The 19,125-nt window shown below is 36.2% G+C and overlaps 1 protein-coding gene across 1 annotated transcript; it reads right to left on the bottom strand.

The window, feature by feature from the left end:
- Positions 1-5,597: 5,597 nt before the first annotated feature.
- Positions 5,598-16,765, bottom strand: emei (transmembrane protein 161-like emei). The gene is made up of 11 exons (XM_070097677.1): positions 16,717-16,765; positions 15,754-15,857; positions 15,120-15,399; positions 13,894-13,973; positions 11,996-12,211; positions 10,003-10,119; positions 8,993-9,133; positions 8,481-8,655; positions 7,856-7,952; positions 6,602-6,777; positions 5,598-6,055 (listed from the first exon to the last, which is right to left on the bottom strand). The coding sequence occupies exons 1-11, from the start codon at positions 16,717-16,719 to the stop codon at positions 5,936-5,938; spliced, it is 1,509 nt and encodes a 502-aa protein (XP_069953778.1). The 5' UTR covers positions 16,720-16,765; the 3' UTR covers positions 5,598-5,935.
- Positions 16,766-19,125: the final 2,360 nt, after the last annotated feature.

Here is a 19,125-nt window from a genome sequence, read left to right as displayed (position 1 = left end):
TCTAGGACAGGTGGCATTATTATACTCAAAGGGTAGTTCACACTCCATAAGGGTCATACAATCCCTGGGGAATGGGAGGTAATCAGATTTGATACAAGGGAAGGATAGCTTGTCCTTGAATTCCTTCACATAGCAACAATGAAGCTGAGGCTTCCTCTGAGCAATGTATAAAAGACACATGTATCTTTGTAAGGTTTTACCAACCAGACGATTTATAAATCCAATGACTGGACTAATAAAGTGCCTTGTGGGCAAAACGTTTCCTTAATAGTTATTTAACGCTCCATGTGTGAGATGAATGGGAGAGACGGGCACCCACAGGAAAGGTATGGGGTGTATAATTAAGATATTAAACTAAACAAAACTTTACAATGGCCAGCCTGCTGGCAGGTGATGTTTTGAATAGTTAAATGAATAACAGTGCAGCAAGAGCACCCTTATCACCGTCATCCCCAAGACTTGATTAAATCCAGGTCATTATCTTAATGAAAACACAGCAATTTAGCATTGAATGGTCCCAGACTGAATTTAAACCAGAGCTGCATCAATTAAAGCAACACCCAGACAGTTAGAGTTACACACTTGTTTCAATTAAAACAATTAAATATCTGACCACTATAAATATTTAACTAGTGCCAGTGTACAAAACACTTGATAAGATTACTGATCAGGAGGAACTGCTAAACCCACTGGGGTCATACAGTGTATAGGAGGCATTCAGGCTTGATTCACAGAATGAGAGGATAGAAAGAATAAAAAGTCACAATACCATGGCTGGAAAAGCTCACCAAAAAAAGTCGCACTGAGGAAAGAAGCTATTGCTATTACTATTACTTTGGCTGTGTCTTGACAATGGTACAGGACGGACCAAAATGTCACCATAAGGTTCCTTTCCTCAGCGCAGGTGTTTAGAAAGGGATGAGATCCACTTCCTTGGATCAAGAGCCCCTCACCAGCATCAAAGCTGGTGAGGGAAAAACTTGATGAAAATTGTCATATATTAAGTTTGGTACTGTATAACCATGGTATGAACCTTGGTATTAGATACCCACAAATTAGTTCAGAAAGATACGTAAGCAAACACTAGGAGATATTTATTAGAAAACATTTCAGTCCTGGGACCTTAAAGTGATCAAGGTACCAGGACCAACACGTTTTCTAATAAAAATGTCCTAGTGTTTGCTTACATGTTTTTCTAAACCCTCTGTATAACCAACATAAAAGTCTTATTTAACTGCCTGGAGAGGCGATCACTTTGGCACAGCCTCGCCCTAATAAAGCAATTCTGTTGGTTTCTCTGCTAATGGATTAACTTATCGGAGGCCTCATCCAGCAGTGGATTGTTATGGGTGAAGGACTGATACCATATATTATTATTACAACTGGTTAAGTTGATTACAATATACATGTCATAGAATAACAGTCAAGAGCAAAAGGATTACATAATAAAAGAAACACTGTGACACTAGCCCAGAAAGAGGATAAAATTTGCATTTCTTTGAATATTACTCTAATTTTGCTAGTATTAGCCTTCATAAGAATTTCTAAATAATAAATTTTGAACCTAAAAAATGCACTGAGCATATCTTCCCAAAAAAATTATTTTTAATTTTAAATTTAGGAGTTGTGTATCATTTGCAGCACTCAAAATTAAACCAAATACAGAATATTTAAAAAAAAATATATACTAAATGAATACCTCAAGCTTAAAACTCTTCATTTACAGCATTTTTTCCTGTGTCAGTATAAATGTGATTAGAGAGATACGCTTTCTTAAATTTACCTTTCTTATGAAAATCAACATTAAAGCAATTACAAGTATATTCAGGGTAATACTGAGTGTACATCTGCCCAAGGGCTTCATTCACAATGCCACACTGATCATCACTGGATGTACAGGCATAATTCAGACATATCTGGCTACAGACACACACATCCATATTTATCATTGCTCGTTAAGGGTTCACTAACCTTTTAATAAATTATTTATTCTGAAATAACAGATGAGGGAACATCTTGCAATTTCTTCACAGTGGTTGTACCCTCAGTGGTTGGTGCGCCACATATACTGCGCACATCACCACCACTGCAGTTATATTACACATGCTAAATGCAAAGTGCAGGTGCTCCTTGACTTATGATGGGGTGGGATTAAATTATGGGGAATTAAATACAAAATGGGAAGTGACACAGTTACTTTTTGCTGATAATACTGTGCTTATGGGAGATTCTAAAGAAAAATTGCAAAGGTTAGTGGATGAATTTGGGAGTGTGTAAAGGTTGAAAGTGAACATAGAAAAGAGTAAGGTGATGAGAGTATCAAATGATTTAGATAAAGAAAAACTGGATATCAAATTGGGGAGGAGTATGGAAGAAGTGAATGTTTTCAGATATTTGGGAGTTGATGTGTCAGCGGATGGATTTATGAAGGATGAGGTTAATCATAGAATTGATGAAGGAAAAAAGGTGAGTGGTGCATTGAGGTATATATGTGGAGGCAAAAAATGTTTTCTATGGAGGCATAGGGAATGTATGAAAGTATAGTAGCACCAACACTCTTATATGGGTGTGAAGCTTGGGTTCTAAATGCTGCAGCAAGGAGGCGGTTGGAGGCAGTGGAGATGTCCTGTCTAAGGGTAATGTGTGGTGTAAATATTATGCAGAAAATTCAGAGTGTGGAAATTAGGTGTGGAGTTAATAAAAGTATTAGTCAGAGGGCTGAAGAGGGTTTGTTGAGGTGGTTTGGTCATTTAGAGAGAATGGATCAAAGTAGAATGACATGGAGAGTGAATAAATCTGTAGGGGAAGGAAGGTGGGGTAGAGGTCGTCCTCGAAAAGGTTGGAGGAAGGGGTAAGGGAGGTTTTGTGGGCGAGGAGTTTGGACTTCCAGCAAGCGTGTGTGTGTGTTAGATAGGAGTGAATGGAGACAAATGGTATTTGGGACCTGACGAGCTGTTGGAGTGTGAGCAGGGTAATATTTAGTGAAGGGATTCAGGGAAACTGGTTATTTTATATAACCGGACTTGTGTCTGGAAATGGAAAGTACAATGCCTGCACTCTAAAGGAGGGGTTTGGGATATTGGCAGTTTGGAGGGATATATTGTGTATTTTTATACGTACAGCAGGGCCCCGCTTTACGGCGTTTCACTTTACGGCGTTCCGCTAATACGATAATTTCAAATTATGACCAAAACTCGCTATACGGCTCCCCCCACCTGACTTTCTAATACGGTCACCGCGCCCCACCTTGTTTGTTTACATTCTTCGTGAGCTCAGTAAGCACTAAGTCTCTCCATTTTGTCTGGAAACTCCAAAATTTCAAATGTTTTTAAAAGTTATTTCATATTTTATATATACTCTGATAATTATACTTATGTATACCTGTACTTAAATAAACTTACATACTGTGCTGGCGTGCAGGTACACATTAAAATCAGTAAGAGTGTCTTATGTCTCCAGACGTCATATTAGTAATGATAATAATAATAATTGAGTCTCATTTAAATGTCGTATATTACGTTAAATACACATTTTCATCAATCCATCTATGATATTTTTTCAAAATTATATAATAAACACGATACATAACATAAAAAGATGATAAATACACCCCACAATAGAATAAATAAACATAAATATGAGATGTGGTAGCAGATGACTTGCACAAGTGACGCCATATTAGAAATGCTAATAATAATAATAATAATAATCACCGAGTCTCATTAAATGTTGTATATTACGTTAATATACACATTTTCATTAATCCATCCATGATATTTTTTTCAAAATTATATAATAAACACGATACATAACATAAAAAGATGATAAATACACCCTACAATAGAATAAATAAACATAAATATGAGATGTGGTAGCCAGATAACTTGTACAAGTGATGCCAAGAATAACATTTTCTCTAATCTAACATAAGAGAAAATGTGTTACTGGGGGTAACTGTAGAAAATTATTCCTTTCGTATGTATGTAAGTTTATTCAGGTATACACAAATACAGTTACATAGATTATCATACATAACAACATATGTGTAGAGAACCTAGGATAACCCAAAAAAGTCAGAGTGACTTATTTCCATTGCCTTCACTCAGAGCATCATTTCTTCTCAAAATGTTACATGAGAATGGGAGTGTTCTTCTTTATTTATTCTACCGTATCAATGTAGAGACAACCTGTACACAATGTAACTTGTACACAAACCAGACGTGTACACTTCGTTTACAAAACTTACCTTTGCCTGGTTTGTTTACATAACTCTGCGCCTGTCCTCTCTCATGCACTCATTCTTTCTCTCTCTCATTTATTCGTTTTATCTCATTTACTTACTCCTGACCCTACATTAAGACTACAAATATTTTAAGGTAAGTAATGAGTGAACTGTATATACATTTTATCGCTCTGGGATGCTTAAATGTAATAGAATATTATGTGTGGATGGGTTGGCCTGGTATGGTAGCCCGGCTGACTACCATACATACCACACTTCATTTTTTACAATAAATACTACTCATCTCACCCTATATTTTAAGGTAAGTAATGAGTGAACTGTATATACATTTTATCGCTCTGGGATGCTTAAATATCATAGAATAGTATGTGTGGGTGGGTTGGCCTGGTATGGTAGCCTGGCTGACTACCATACATGCCACACATGATTTTTTACAATAAATACTACTCATCTCACCCTATATTTTAAGGTAAGTAATGAGTGAACTGTATATACATTTTATCGCTCTGGGATGCTTTAATATCATATAATTGTATGTGTGGGTGGGGTGGCCTGGTATGGTAGCCTGGCTGACTACCATACATACCACACTTGATTTCTTACAATAAATACTACTTGTCTCACCCTAGATTAAGACTATAAATATTTTAAGGTAAGTAATGAGTGCACTGTGTGTGTATTGTACTTTTTTATTGTTTTTTTGATGCCTGGTTCTATTGCTAACTTAATATATGTTAGTGTAAACTTGTTATCTAGTGTTTGTATGCATTTGTAAGTGGAAAAAAAGGGTGTTCCACTTTACGGCGGTTTCCGCTTTATGGCGGTAGCCTGGAACCTAACCAGCTGTATAAGTGGGGCCTTCCCGTATATATTTCTAAACTGTTGTATTCTGGGTACCTCTGCAAAAACAGTGATTATGTGTGAGTGAGGTGAAAGTGTTGAATGATGATGAAAGTATTTTCTTTTTGGGGATTTTCTTTCTTTTTAAGTCACCCTGCCTCGGTGGGAGACGGCCGACTTGTTAAAAAAAAATACAAATACATAAATAAGTAAATAAATAACTAGTTACTAAATAATTAAATAAACAAATAATTACTGTAACTAAATACCAGTATTGAAGAGTAAATAAATAAATGCAAGTTTATCATATCAATAAATGCACACTACTGTACATAGCACTATCGTGAAGTCGAAATATTGTCAGTTGAACTATCATAAAGCAAGGAGCATCTGCACTTGAAACCATTTTTCATTTTTTCTATACTGTTCATAAAGTATATTACTGTAATTTATATGATAATGCAAACAAAATATAGTACAAATGATCAAAAGTTGATTTAAAACATCCCAATATCTGCACAGTATAAAGACAAGCATAAAAATCAAACTTAAGCCAGATTTACACTAATAAATCCTCTTGACAATCTAAGGGACATGAACAATTCACATTTGAAGATCTTTTTCCATGAGTCGATTATGACTGATGCACAATAAAAAAATAAAAACTGTAAGTCATTCAAAAATGTTTCACTCAAACCATGGTACGCGTTATCACGTGTATTAAGATTTCATGAGTTGTGTTTCACTCAAAACATGGCTGATACACAACAACAAAAATATAACACATGAAGAGACTCTTTAAGATTTACTTTTTAAAAACACCATGATAGATATAAATCCAAAAAAGCACTTTTATCCTTTTGTGAAATATGATTGATATGCAACGCCAAATGTGCCTGAGAGGAACCAGGAGAAGATGCACCACCAAGTTGTAAAACCCAAAACTCCACGGTAGAACTCAGTAGTGAACACCTGCAAGTAGAACACTGGTGAGAAACCATACAAGACAAGCAATGATGAATACTATATATCCTTCCACTTGTTAGTAATAACCGCTGGGATGTTGCTTCGATTCCTCGCTAATAATATACTTCTAAATGCTTTGAGGATAAAAGAGCTTAAAGGTCCTTATGAAATAAAATGTATTATTAATTTAGATTATATCACTATGTGATTTGAGGAAATATGATACACCTATGAAGTGTGGCTGATGTTAGATAATAATTGATAACATAATCTACAGTATTTCATAGAGGCAATGCTTTCTGTAACTGTAATAATAATGCTTCCTTAGCTTCAGTTATTCCAACAGAAATATTGTAAATTAGACACATGTGCAACATCTGGGTATCTTTACTACGTAGACATTTCACCAACCATTGGCTTTAACAATGCATCTACAGAGTATAGATACCCAAGATGTTGGACATGGGTCTAATTTATCATCTTGTCAAAACCGTATACCCTTGATATTCAGAAATATTGTAAACCATTTTACAAATGAGAAAAATACTCTACCTTCTTAAGCTCTTCCATTCCAAGAGTGAGTATCTTTGTAGCTTCCATAACAGTTTGAGCATCTTGCAAGGTGGGGATGGTGGCTGCCACTGTTTCTTCAGTCTCCAAGTCAGGAGTCAGACCACACTCCTCTGGCTCACTCACGCCTCCAAGTAATGCTCCCCAACTAAGTCCTCCTGGAAATTGCTTGTTATGTAATTGCCACTGATAAGACAGGAATCATTAACTTATTACCTCTAAACCTTTGATTAACAACAGTTGATCTTTAACATCCTCTACATACTATTTACTCTTACAAGTGACAACACCAGTGTTCATTAATGGTACAGCTAAAGAAGAAAGACTACTGTGACAGCATGACTGGAATTAAGAGTAAGACAGTAAGCAGGAACGCTGATGAACAAGGAGACTTTAAGAAGGGTAGGGGATGTGTAGACCAAGTATTGACATTGAAGCACATGAGTGAAAAAGATGAGTGGTGCACTGAGGCATCTGTGGAAACAATGTACATACGAGAATACAGTGGTACCAACACTCTTACATAGGTGTGAAGAATAAGCGGCGAATGTTGCAGCAAGGAGGAGGCTGGAGGTAGTGGAGATGTCATGTCTGAGGGCAATGTGTGGCATAACTATTATGTAGAGAATTTGTAGATTGGAGATTCAGAGGAGCGAGGTTACTAAAAGTATTATACAGAGGGCTGAGAAGAGGTTGTTGAGATGGTTCGGACATTTAGAGAGAATGGAGCAAAATAATGACTTGGAGGGTGTATAAATCTATAGAGGAGGGAAGGCAGGGTAGGGGTCATCCTAGGAAAGGTTGGAGGAAGGAGATAAAGGAGGTTTTGTGTGCAAGGGGCTTGGACATCCAGTAAGTGTGTGTGAGCATGTTAAATAGGAGTGAGTGGGGGGAAATGGTTTTTGGGACTTGATGAGCAGTTGGAGTGTGAGCAAGGTAACATTTGTGAAAGGATTCAGGGAAACCGGTTAGCTGGATTTGAGTCCTGGAGGTGGAAAGTACAGTGCCTGCACTCTAAAGGAGGGATGGAGGTATTTGCAGTTTGAAAGGCATCTGAACTGTAGTATCATTGTGCCTCTGGCAAGAAAGTGATAGTGTGACTGTGTTTCTTTTATGGGTCACATCTGATTTGTCCACTGAAAGTTTAGGCTCACTTGGGCAATTACAGAAACACTAATTTGAAAGCTGCATAGACATTTTTAGTACATTAATTAAAAAATTGGCTTTTATACTCACCCAAAGTCTTAAACATAAGAGAGAGGAAGAGACAAAGAATTATCGGTGCAATATACTGAAGTGTCACAACACAGAGATAGTAGAACACCCGAGCAATCTGAAGATGAAAAAACCTGATCAGAATGCATGAAGAGTTATAACTTTGCTTAAAATAAAACTAAAAAAACAGGTGAATGCAAATTAGCAAAGACACCAAAGTGATGGGGTTATATAGGTAAGAGGGAAGGTATATAGGAATATCTGGAACTGTGGAGATAAGACTTAAGTTGATTGAAAAAGTGTTAAAGTTTTGTGCATGGATGGTTCACACTCAAGGAAATGCTTTTAATGATATAAAGTAAAATGCAGAGCTGTATACAGCACTCACCATCTTTCCACTTGTTGCTGACACATTTCTACATACAGCATTCAAGTTTAGAGCTAAACTAATATGAATTTAAGAATCTATTCGTTTATGACTACCTCAATGATGGTGGCAATTAGCTATCATGATTCCTGACCGTGTGTATCAATACTCCCCATCAGGTAAAATATAAATTAAAGATTTTTAATTCATTTATACCATTAAATTAACTTAATTCTCTTTCATCAAATCATTACAAGAACAGTAACAATGGGAACTTGCCTTCTTCTGAAGATCTTTATTTGTGATGCGACCAGATTCCTTCTTTTGCTCCTCTATCTTGTCATATGCAAGATTTAGATATGATTGCAGGTAGTACGGCATCATACAAAGACGCACCACACCCACAACTATAATTAACACGATGCGAAGAATGTCGAACATGTCAGAGCTCATGCTGAAATGCAAAGATCAATAAAATCAAAACTGAGAAAAGAATAGATGATATAAATGATTTGAAAGATACAGTCCTCCATTTTCCTTAAAGGATAAAACCAATATAAACTTATAAGCATGAGAAACATAAAGTAGTGACAACTTGGCAGGTAACTGCAACACAAATGTGAGGGTTACTTCCAAGCTTTTTAAAAGGTTCTTTCATTTCTGATAAATGCAATACCAGTGTGAGGTTCATTTAGAAGCTTTTTAAAAGGCTCTACCATTTCTTTCAAGGAGAAACAACCAGAAGCTAGAGAAACAAAACAGCAGAAAGCCACTGTTAAGAGGACACTCACATAGGATGGCTGCGACCAGGCCAGGTGTACTCCGTGAAGTACCTCCGGGAAACTGGTTTAATCCACATTGTCACTAACAGCAGAGGTGCAACAAAACTAATGTGGAAAAGCAGCTTCAAGACCCTACTCTCTGTGCAGTACCTGCAATATAGGAGAGAACATTAAGAAGTACTGTTTCAAACAAATTGTTATGCCATTGCCAGAGTCAGTAGTGCTGACCTTGGGTACTGTATAAGAGCAAATTACTTATAGTGAATTACTAGTACAAATGGACTCACTGCATAAAAATAAATTTGTATAAAGCAAAGCCACAAAGTGGCAAACCATGGAATGGGCGGGGTTAGAACTCCTGGCAAGTGAATCATAAAACTCCTGGCAAGTGAATCACAAAACTCTGGGCCAGTGTTTTATGCACTGGCCTGAGTTTTATGACTCACTCGCCATGGATTCTAACCCCACCTGTTCCATGGTTTGTTTGCAATCATGATATTACAATTCTGGCCCGGTGGTCTGGTGGCTAAAACTCCCGCTTCACACACGGAGGGCCCGGGTTCGACTCCCGGCGGGTGGAAATTCCGACACGTTTCCTTACACCTATTGTCCTGTTCACCTAGCTGCAAATAGGTACCTGGGTGTTAGTCGACTGGTGTGGGTCGCATCCTGGGGGACAAGATTAAGGACCCCAATGGAAATAAGTTAGACAGTCCTCGATGACGCACTGACTCTCTTGGGTTATCCTGGGTGGCTAACCCTCCGGGGTTAAAAATCCGAATGAAATCTTATCTTATCTTATCTTAAAGTGACAGAAACCTGTATATGCATACTTGAGAACTGAAAAGAAAAATAAATGTGGTCAAAGAGAAACATCAAGGGATATGTTCATCTACTTACCATCCACCTAAAGTAATGCTTTCACATAAAACCACAATGCTATTGAATTATCTTCCTGTAAGAGATGCCAGGAAAGGTGTAAAACAGTAACAGGAATTAATTAAAACAATGTCACTAACCTTAGGGAATCCCAGTGCATCTTGCCTAATCTCAGTCCTGGAAATGTGTAGAAGGCACCGATCAGTGCACATAGCATTGCAAGGATTATCTTGAATGTCACTTTAGATGCCGGACCACTAGAATAAAAAAAAGAACTTGAACAAATGATTTCTAAAAACATAAAAGCCATAAATTTTTTAACTACATATATAAACAACAATTTTTTCAAGGTAAAGCAAATGAGTAAAAATCTGATAAACAATGAGATGCCTTGTTATGTACACCAGGACATATACTTTACCTCCTCACTTTTTATAGGGACAAGGATATTAAAAATTTCTTTCCCTGACGTAAATATACCATATTTTACGGCGTTGAAGAAGCTATTTTTTTCACAAAATAAGTCTCAAAAATTTACCCAGCATCTTGAAGGCCAAAATACCATTTATCTTTTTTTTTCCCAAAATTTAGTCAATCAGAATTGGGCAGGGTGTCCTCAACACCGGAGTGTCTTATTCACCGTAAAATACGGTAAGTGCATTTATTAACGTCCTTTATAGCTTAATGAGGAGAATTTTACTTGGCCAGAAGTTATACAGAGAATAAAGACATAAATGTTTTAATTACTGTAACTTAGACAAAGGTCTACATTTGCAATAAATAATGGGAAAGTAAAATAATCATTACTGATACTCTCTCACCCATACATCACTGACCTAGGATCAGTTATTTCAAGGTTACACCCTTCTAAAGCAAAGCTGAGCCATTATTTGTCTCACACCTGGATCATCTCCCTAAATAATTATTGGATGCAAGTCAATTCCTTATAATTTATAGATCATTCTACAAGACTGCAGTAATTTAAAATGAAGTGTACCTTGATAACGACTAAAGAGAGCTCCTGACCTTACAATATACTCCACTATATAACCTCTCTGATTTAGTTAGGGGCTTGATGACATCTTATGCAAAATAACTAACTGATCATTATTATTATTATATTTAGGAAGGGAGCACCAAACCTGTAGGAGTTTAGAGTGTCTGGGGAATGGAGGGGCATTCAGGTTTGATCCAAGATATAAAGCAGGTCCAATTCTTTGGATCAAGAGCCCCTTACTGGCTTCAAGGAACCTCAGTCAAGAGGTTAAATGTCAGTAAATATTAAAATAATTAAGAAGTTTGCCTAAAAATCACTAGGGTTAATATACTCTATTATATATGTATGATAATAAAGTCAAAATAATCTTTAATGATGATTAAACTACTATGGGTAACCCTGATGGTGTGGGTTGCATCCTGGGATAAAATTGACCTAATTAGCGGGAAATGGTCTGCATAGCAAAAGACTTTCTATATAGTAGTATGTTACTGATGTATGCTTGGCCTGTATACCTTGTACATGTACCTGTCAAAATAAAAAATAAATTTTCAACAAACTGGTCATATCCCACCAAGTCAAGGTGACCTAAAAAGAAAAACGAAAGTTTCTCTTTTTAAATTTAATAATGCACACAGGAGAAGGGGGTTACTAGCCCCTTGCTCCCGGCATCTGAGTTGCCTCTTATGAAATATATGGCTTAGAGGAAGAATTCTGTTCCACTTCCCCATGAAGAAATAAAGATATGTATTATTATATTATTATTATATCCTTTTCAGTAAAATGTCCTACTATGTTATTTTAATGACTTTAACCTGTTTTTTGTAGGAACTGCACTGAGGGCACAGAAGTACAGTATGTATTCCAAAATAACCTTGTTCTTTGACTAGTAAAGTTATTCTTTAAATACCTAAGATACTATCAATGAAATATTGTCTTAATTAAGGGCCTGACCCCTAATAAAGAAATTTACATTCAACAGACATTTTAAACTGGAAAAAAGTTCTCACAAGGCAAGTGTTTTATATAAGCAACTTTAGGTAAAAATCTGTGAATAAAAATATCCTATCATTCTAAAGCTACATTTCTGAAGATAGAAGTATCTGCAAAAATAAAGAAGAATGTAAGAGACTTACTCAGATGGTAGACCTTGCGCTTTAAGGAAAGCTGCAGCACTAGAATTGAAGGATGAGTAAGCTAACTCGAGGCCCAGCTCCAACTTGCTTTCATCGAGGATCAGCATACCCAGAGCTATGAGGAGATATGTGAAGAACGAAAGAACAACCATAGCTTTCTCTCCACCAGAGTCTTCACCGCAGAAATAGAGCATAGACAGAGAGAACATAACTTTACTGAGGATTGTGCTAAGGAAAACAATGCATGAGGGAAGAATAATTATTTTATACATCATGGAATTTGACATAACCAAAGGTATAAATTTATTTCTTAGGACGGTCACTCTGCTGCTACATAATGTAAACACAATAGTTTTGATAACACATCTCACCTTCTAGAGGCAATGCTCAAAACTGCTGCCTTACAACTGACACTTAATGTATATATAGGTTTCTAACAATAATAAAAATCAAAAGCATAATACTGTACTACAACACACAATTTCATCAATTACTGTAATAGTTAATTTTATTAAACACACACGAATATTACTGTTAACCCTTTCAGGGTCGAGGCCCTCTCCTAAACTCGTTCTCAGGGTCGAAAATTTTTCGGAAAAAAAAAAAATTATTTTTTTCATGTGAAATGATAGAGAATCTTTTCCCGATCATAATGGCACCAAAAGTATGAAATTTAATAAAAAACTTACGGAATTATGCTCTCATGAAGTTAGCGGTCTTGACGATGTTTACGCATCGGTGATTTCGCCCACTTTGAGCCCTATTTTTGGCCAATTCCTGTGTACTAGTCGACAAAAATCATATTAATTTCGCTAGAACTCCATTTTTTCTATCGAATGAGTACAAGAAACCACCCATTTACCAATTTCAACTATCCAATAAAGTGGTTAGGAACTGGCAATTTTGACAATTTCACACAAATTTCAAAAGATGCCAATTTCCAAATAGGGTCCAGAATAAACCAGACAGACATTCCTGGCACTAAAATAAGAAGTTCCCTGTTCGTTAGTCACGTCCTCACCCCCCTCTTACATTCTTTTGCTTTCCACTTTGAATTTTTATTCTCACAAAAAATAGAAGATTTACTGTTATGCAGACTATTGCATTAGTGTAAAAATGGTATAAATAATATAAGCGCACTTGTGAAAGAATATTAGACTCACCAGTTGACGTGTATTGGACGCTTCGCATGATTTGTTTACTCTTGAACTTTGGTAAAAATTGAACATTTCTGCTACTTCGAGCTCAATTTCAAGGTACTTTTCATTGTGAAACCAATCAAAATCATCTAAATTTCTGTAATATGTCTTCAATTCTATAAAATGAGACCAGGAAAACTAGAATACGAGCATAAATACCATACGAAAATACAGTGCAAAGTCGCTGCTTTAATCCAAAAAAGTGGTCAAATTTTATTTTTTCTCATTACGCACTGTGTGCTGCAGGATTTTTTTTTATACTGCGCACACTGACCACATAGACCCATTCTTTCATATGTAGGCCTACCAACTTTCTCTCGCTAGATTTGAAGGTGCTAGAATTTAGGCATTCTAGTACGTCAATAACCCTGGTGCGTAAGCCGTACTAGTACATCGGAAACCCTGAAAGGGTTAATAAAAAGATATCCGATTCTTTATTATAAAGCTATGTGCTTTCCCTGGCATAAGAAAAATATTAAGCAGCCATTATTAGAGTTTTATTTTAATCCAAAATTTGAAGTACATATGCAGTGCCTATGCAAAGACAGTGATTATGTGTGAATAATGGTGAAAGTGTTTCTTTCTTTTTTGGGTCACCCTGCCTAGGCGGGAGACAGCTGACGCATTAAAAAAAAAATATGCAGCAATGTGCCTTTCCTCACTAATAAATTATCCTACATCTGGCTAATAAAAGGATACAAAGAGAAGCCAACAGCCAGCAGACACCACAGCATGCTCAGGTTTACCTCAGCCTTTGGGGGAGCCACTGCCATAAAGATCTGTAATTGAAGAATAAAAAGGCACAATTTTGTAGTTGGAACAATACACAAACAACCTGAGCACAGGAGAAAGACATTTAATGGTCTAAGTTGGACCAAAATGTCGTCATAAGTTTCTTTCCCCTATGTGCAAGTTATTTGTGTATGTGTAATTAATACAGAAACATTAGAAACGTGACTTGGTGGCACCATGGTAAAAAAGCAACATAACCAGACCACCCGAAGCATTTAAAAGTAACCTTAGATCCTGTAGCGTGCTATGAACTAATTAGAGTACTATGGATATGACTAGGCAGGAGTACTGTAAACTCCAGTAGAACAGACATGAAGACAAATTGAGGATGTTTTCCTCAGAAACACATTATTTTCACCAGGATCAGTGAAAATAATGTGTCAGAGTTTAGGAATGGGTTCTGACTTCTCATATTACCTGAAGATATGGCTCCCAAACACCTAAAAAAGTTTACTAAAGTTATGTAAATTCTTGGTAAGGCTAAGTAAATTAAGAAATTTTATATCATAGAAATTTTAGCAAAATCATGCCAATATGGCAGACTATTAACCCTTAAACTGGGAGTGATATATATACTGTATATAGTATATACTTTACTGGCCAACTGGGCACAATGAATGCATATACTATATTCTTAGTACTGCATACTAAAATTTTCCACAATCCCTGATTTTAGGTCTTAAAACATCTTGCGGGGTTGAGCATTATACTGTACTACCTCAAAAATAAGTGACTAGCGTAGTTCATTATCAGAGGCTATATCACAACATAAGAGTACAAAATACAAAGAGTCCAGCATTCCCTTTGGTACCATGGCAAGTACACACAATAATCTGAGTAAGTCACATCAAGATTTGCAAATACGTACTCAATATATACCGACACATAAAACAGCATTTTATGTACAGTAAGTCCTTGACTTACAAACATGTTGAGAATCTTCTATATTGCATATAGCATCATTAATTTGTATATTATTATTATATTCATATTATACACAATTCAGAAGGTTCCCAGTGTTCGTAACGTTGAGGATTTTCTGCACTGCATATTTCTTAGAGGATATTGCAATACACATTTATTATATATTTAAACAACATATCTGGGAGCATTATAAGGATTCTGGTAAATACCTCAGTGATGATATATACTATTGCAGCACAAAGTGCAAAGTCAAGAAGCCACTGGTACTCAGCGTAAAACTTGAGCTGCATCACTTCTCCAGGAACCATGCGTGAAGTTTCCAGAGATAAGTCCAGACTCCGAGGTACAGTAAATGTCCCATCGTCTTCTGCAGCCGTTCCTCCTTTACTGTTCCCCTTCCCCCCTCCTTTTCCTTTCTTCCCTTTGTCTTTCGGTATTCCAGCCAAGCTTCGTAGCTCTTCATCTGTAGGGTGCAGGTAGTATACCAGCCTGTCAAGAGAAACGTATAATTATTTGGGTTGTATTTATAGCCAATAACAGTCTCCAAATATTCTGTCAAGTGATAAAATTTATCTGGGTGATGAACCAAAAATTCTTACAAATATAAACTGAAGAATATACAAATAATGGCAAATGTATTGTAATTACAAAAATTTATACGTATTAACTGTATAAGATTTCGTGTATAGTAATTACATATTGAATTTTTTATACAAAACCCTTTACTACGCAAATGAAATATTATTAATACATGAATTACAAAAATACTAAGTCCATATTGATGGTCGACTCTGCTGGACAGTGAAGAGTAGTTTACTGAACAGACAGAGGTGGTTCACATACCCGGTGCCACAGAGGAGCCATCGTGCTAACGAGTAATGCGGTGTGATGCGAGACAACACACTGGCCATCACCATCGTCACCACCAACTGCACCCCAAACACAGCCTGTAATATGTAAGTAAATTTATTCAAGTACAGGTACACATAAATACGGTTACATAAATTATCATACATAGCAGCATATGTGTAGATTACCCAGGATAACCAAAAAAGTCAAAGTGACTTATTTCCACTGGGGTCCTTTATTTCTCCATTGGGGGTCCTTTATTTCCACTGGGGTCCTTTATTTTTCCACTGGGGTCCTTTATTTTTCCACTGGGGTCCTTTATTTCCACTGGGGTAATAAATGGTGATTCCAGGTAGTAATAATGCCCCGACATGATGGTTACTTTCTTTGTACTTAGCAAACCAAAATTTTAATTTCACATTGTAACCTTTACAAAGAAATAAAATCGTTATTTATTTTTATTCTTTAAGGATAACGCGAGAAATCACGAAAACGCTTGGAAATTCACAAATTTTTTCACAGTGGTTATATTGTATATTGTAATATCACCTGTTTACTGTGATCTTATTATATAATAACATCTAAATTACCAAGAAAACTAAAAAAAAAAAAAAAGTCAGACAAATTGACTTATTTCCATTGGGGTCTTTATGACATTTAAAGCCTAGATCAAATATCTTGGAACAAGAGCCCTTCACCGCCTTCAAGGTACCTCACTCAAGCTATAGTAAAAGCTATTCCAATGAACATCCTCATTATAACCATCAATAATATAACTAAGCGCTAAACCCACATGGGACAGACAGTCCACTAAGTTGCAAAGTTCTGTCAAGTCCCTCTGTATTTATGAACAATTATAACACAGAGAACATAATTAATGTACATCAGGAAGGTTCTAGAGTAACATAGAAGTGGAAGAATAAGTCAGGAGTTGATAATATTAGATTAAATAATCACCATGATAACTGCACCACCGGTGTCTATTTTGGTTGACACAGTCCAAGTCAGCACCAACATGGGACACAAACTTTTAATAATATCTCTTTATTTTATGCAGTCTAGATTAACGAGAGGCTCATATTTAGCTTTATATAAGTCAATTACTACTGCAGTTTTAATTTATAACTTGACTGCTAATGATAATAATTGTGTATTTGACTATTTGTTCATAAAATTTGGCTCATGAATGAGACTGACTTGTTCTTCCTATTTCATTGATGTTATTTTGAAATACAATAAAATACAATTTTATTTTTTATTCGGTACAAAATAATACAATTTACATATAATAAAACACAGGTAGGAACATAAGAAAGACACTAATTATACAATATATTTCAGACAAAGTAATTCTAAACTTTGTCTTGTCTTAATAAATGTTATTTAAGAACTGGATATAGATTATTAAGTGGTATTTCTGGTGTAGTTAACTACAGTTATAAGTACATTAAGTAAGGTAGTTAATGAACAAATTGTTAATTACCAGGGAATTACATGTTATTTCAAGTTGATTCATTGATCTTCAGTTTTATGGAGTGATTGAATAGAGATGAAGATACAGCAAGTTACTCAGATTATATTATAAATAGAGTGGGACATGATGTGTTACTAATTATATATGGGAGATGAAGGATGACCGGAGGAAGAACAGGAACAGAACTGGATGAAAACTGGTTTGGTTTGACATAGCCTATTGCTGTCACAGGAGATAAAGTGCTTTTAACAATAGTCTGAATCTATTTGCAGACAGTTTTTTCAATGATTCAGGTAGTGAATTCCAGATCTTGGGGGCTTTTTTTGGCCATTAAGTTCTTACACAGGTTGAGTCAGACAAGGAAGATGTCAGAGTTTTCTCTGTCAGAAGATAAGATAAGATTTCGTTCGGATTTTTAACCCCGGAGGGTTAGCCACCCAGGATAACCCAAGAAAGTCAGTGCGTCATCGAGGACTGTCTGACTTATTTCCATTGGGGTCCTTAATCTTGTCCCCCAGGATGCGACCCACACCAGTCGACTAACACCCAGGTACCTATTTGCTGCTAGGTGAACAGGACAATAGGTGTAAGGAAACGTGTCGGAATTTCCACCCGCCGGGAATCGAACATGGCCCTCCGTGTGTGAAGCGGGAGCTTTAGCCACCAGGCCACCGGGCCTGGGAAGTTTATGTTGGAGTTGATTGTCTTATATATTTAGCAGAAAGTAGAATGAGTGCATGTTTTGTATATTAAGTCTAAATTTTGATGAGTGAGGGTACTAGGGTACTAGGGTATATAGTAATGCATCTTGGAGAGGATAACTACTGTTTTGGAGGCCTTCTTGGCTATGTGCTGAATGTGGATATTAAATTTCAAGTTACATTCCATATGTAGACCTAAGAAATGACCCTCAGTGTATATTAAGAATACTGAATATTTGAAGCTCTGTTACCAAACATATTGTAATATATTTTGTCAGTATTAAGGGTGAGTTTGTTGGTAGTCATCCACGTAGATATTTTTAGTAACTCATCATTAACAGTGTAGTTGAGAGAAGTCAGATATGAGTGAGAGATGACAAAAGTTGTTATCTGAGAACAGAACAGGTTCAAGATGAGATGCACATAGGAAGAACAAGGACTCTAATGCAAATCAAGGACCAAAGTGGAAATAAGTCACTTTGACTTTTGTTGGATTATCTTGGGTAATCTACACATATGCTGCTATGTATGATAATTTATGTAACTGTATTTATGTGTATCTGTACCTGAATAAACTTACAGAGGGCCAAGAACACTGCCTTGAGGCACTCCTGTGTCCACAGGCCGAGTTGAAGAACTTACTCCATTCATTGAGACATATTGCTAACTGATAGGAAAATAAGACTTTAGGTATGAAGCATTAGACACATGTGCAACATGTTGCACATGTGTCTAATTCTTCATCTTGCAGGTATTGTATACCATTCATATACAACAAGATTGTAGGTATACAAGAGCATGTCCTCTGACCCTATAATATTCCAGTTTAAGATGTAGGAACTTGTGGTCCACTGTATCAAAAGCTATCCACAGGTTACTATGTAAGAAAACTGTAATAAATCAGAACTTAAGTAACTGAATTTATACATACTTGTGCATGAATAAAGTATATTAAGTCAGTAATGGAACCAGAGGGTTCATGCAGCTCCTCTTATTGAGGTACAAATACACAACCCAGGGGAAATAAGTCACTTTGACTTTTTCTGGTTATCCTAGTTAATTTACACATGTAACTGGGTATAATAATTGTACTTATGTGTACCTGTGCCTAAATAAACATACTTACTTACCTAAATTACCCAGAATAACCCGCCAAAAGGTCAGATAAAGTGACAAACCCATCAGAAGGGT

The sequence above is a fragment of the Cherax quadricarinatus genome, chromosome 4 (assembly GCF_038502225.1).
Source record: "Cherax quadricarinatus isolate ZL_2023a chromosome 4, ASM3850222v1, whole genome shotgun sequence".
NCBI lineage: Eukaryota > Metazoa > Arthropoda > Malacostraca > Decapoda > Parastacidae > Cherax > Cherax quadricarinatus.
The sequence above is the reverse complement of the archived record's forward strand: the minus strand, read 5'-3'. Positions and strand labels throughout refer to the sequence as shown.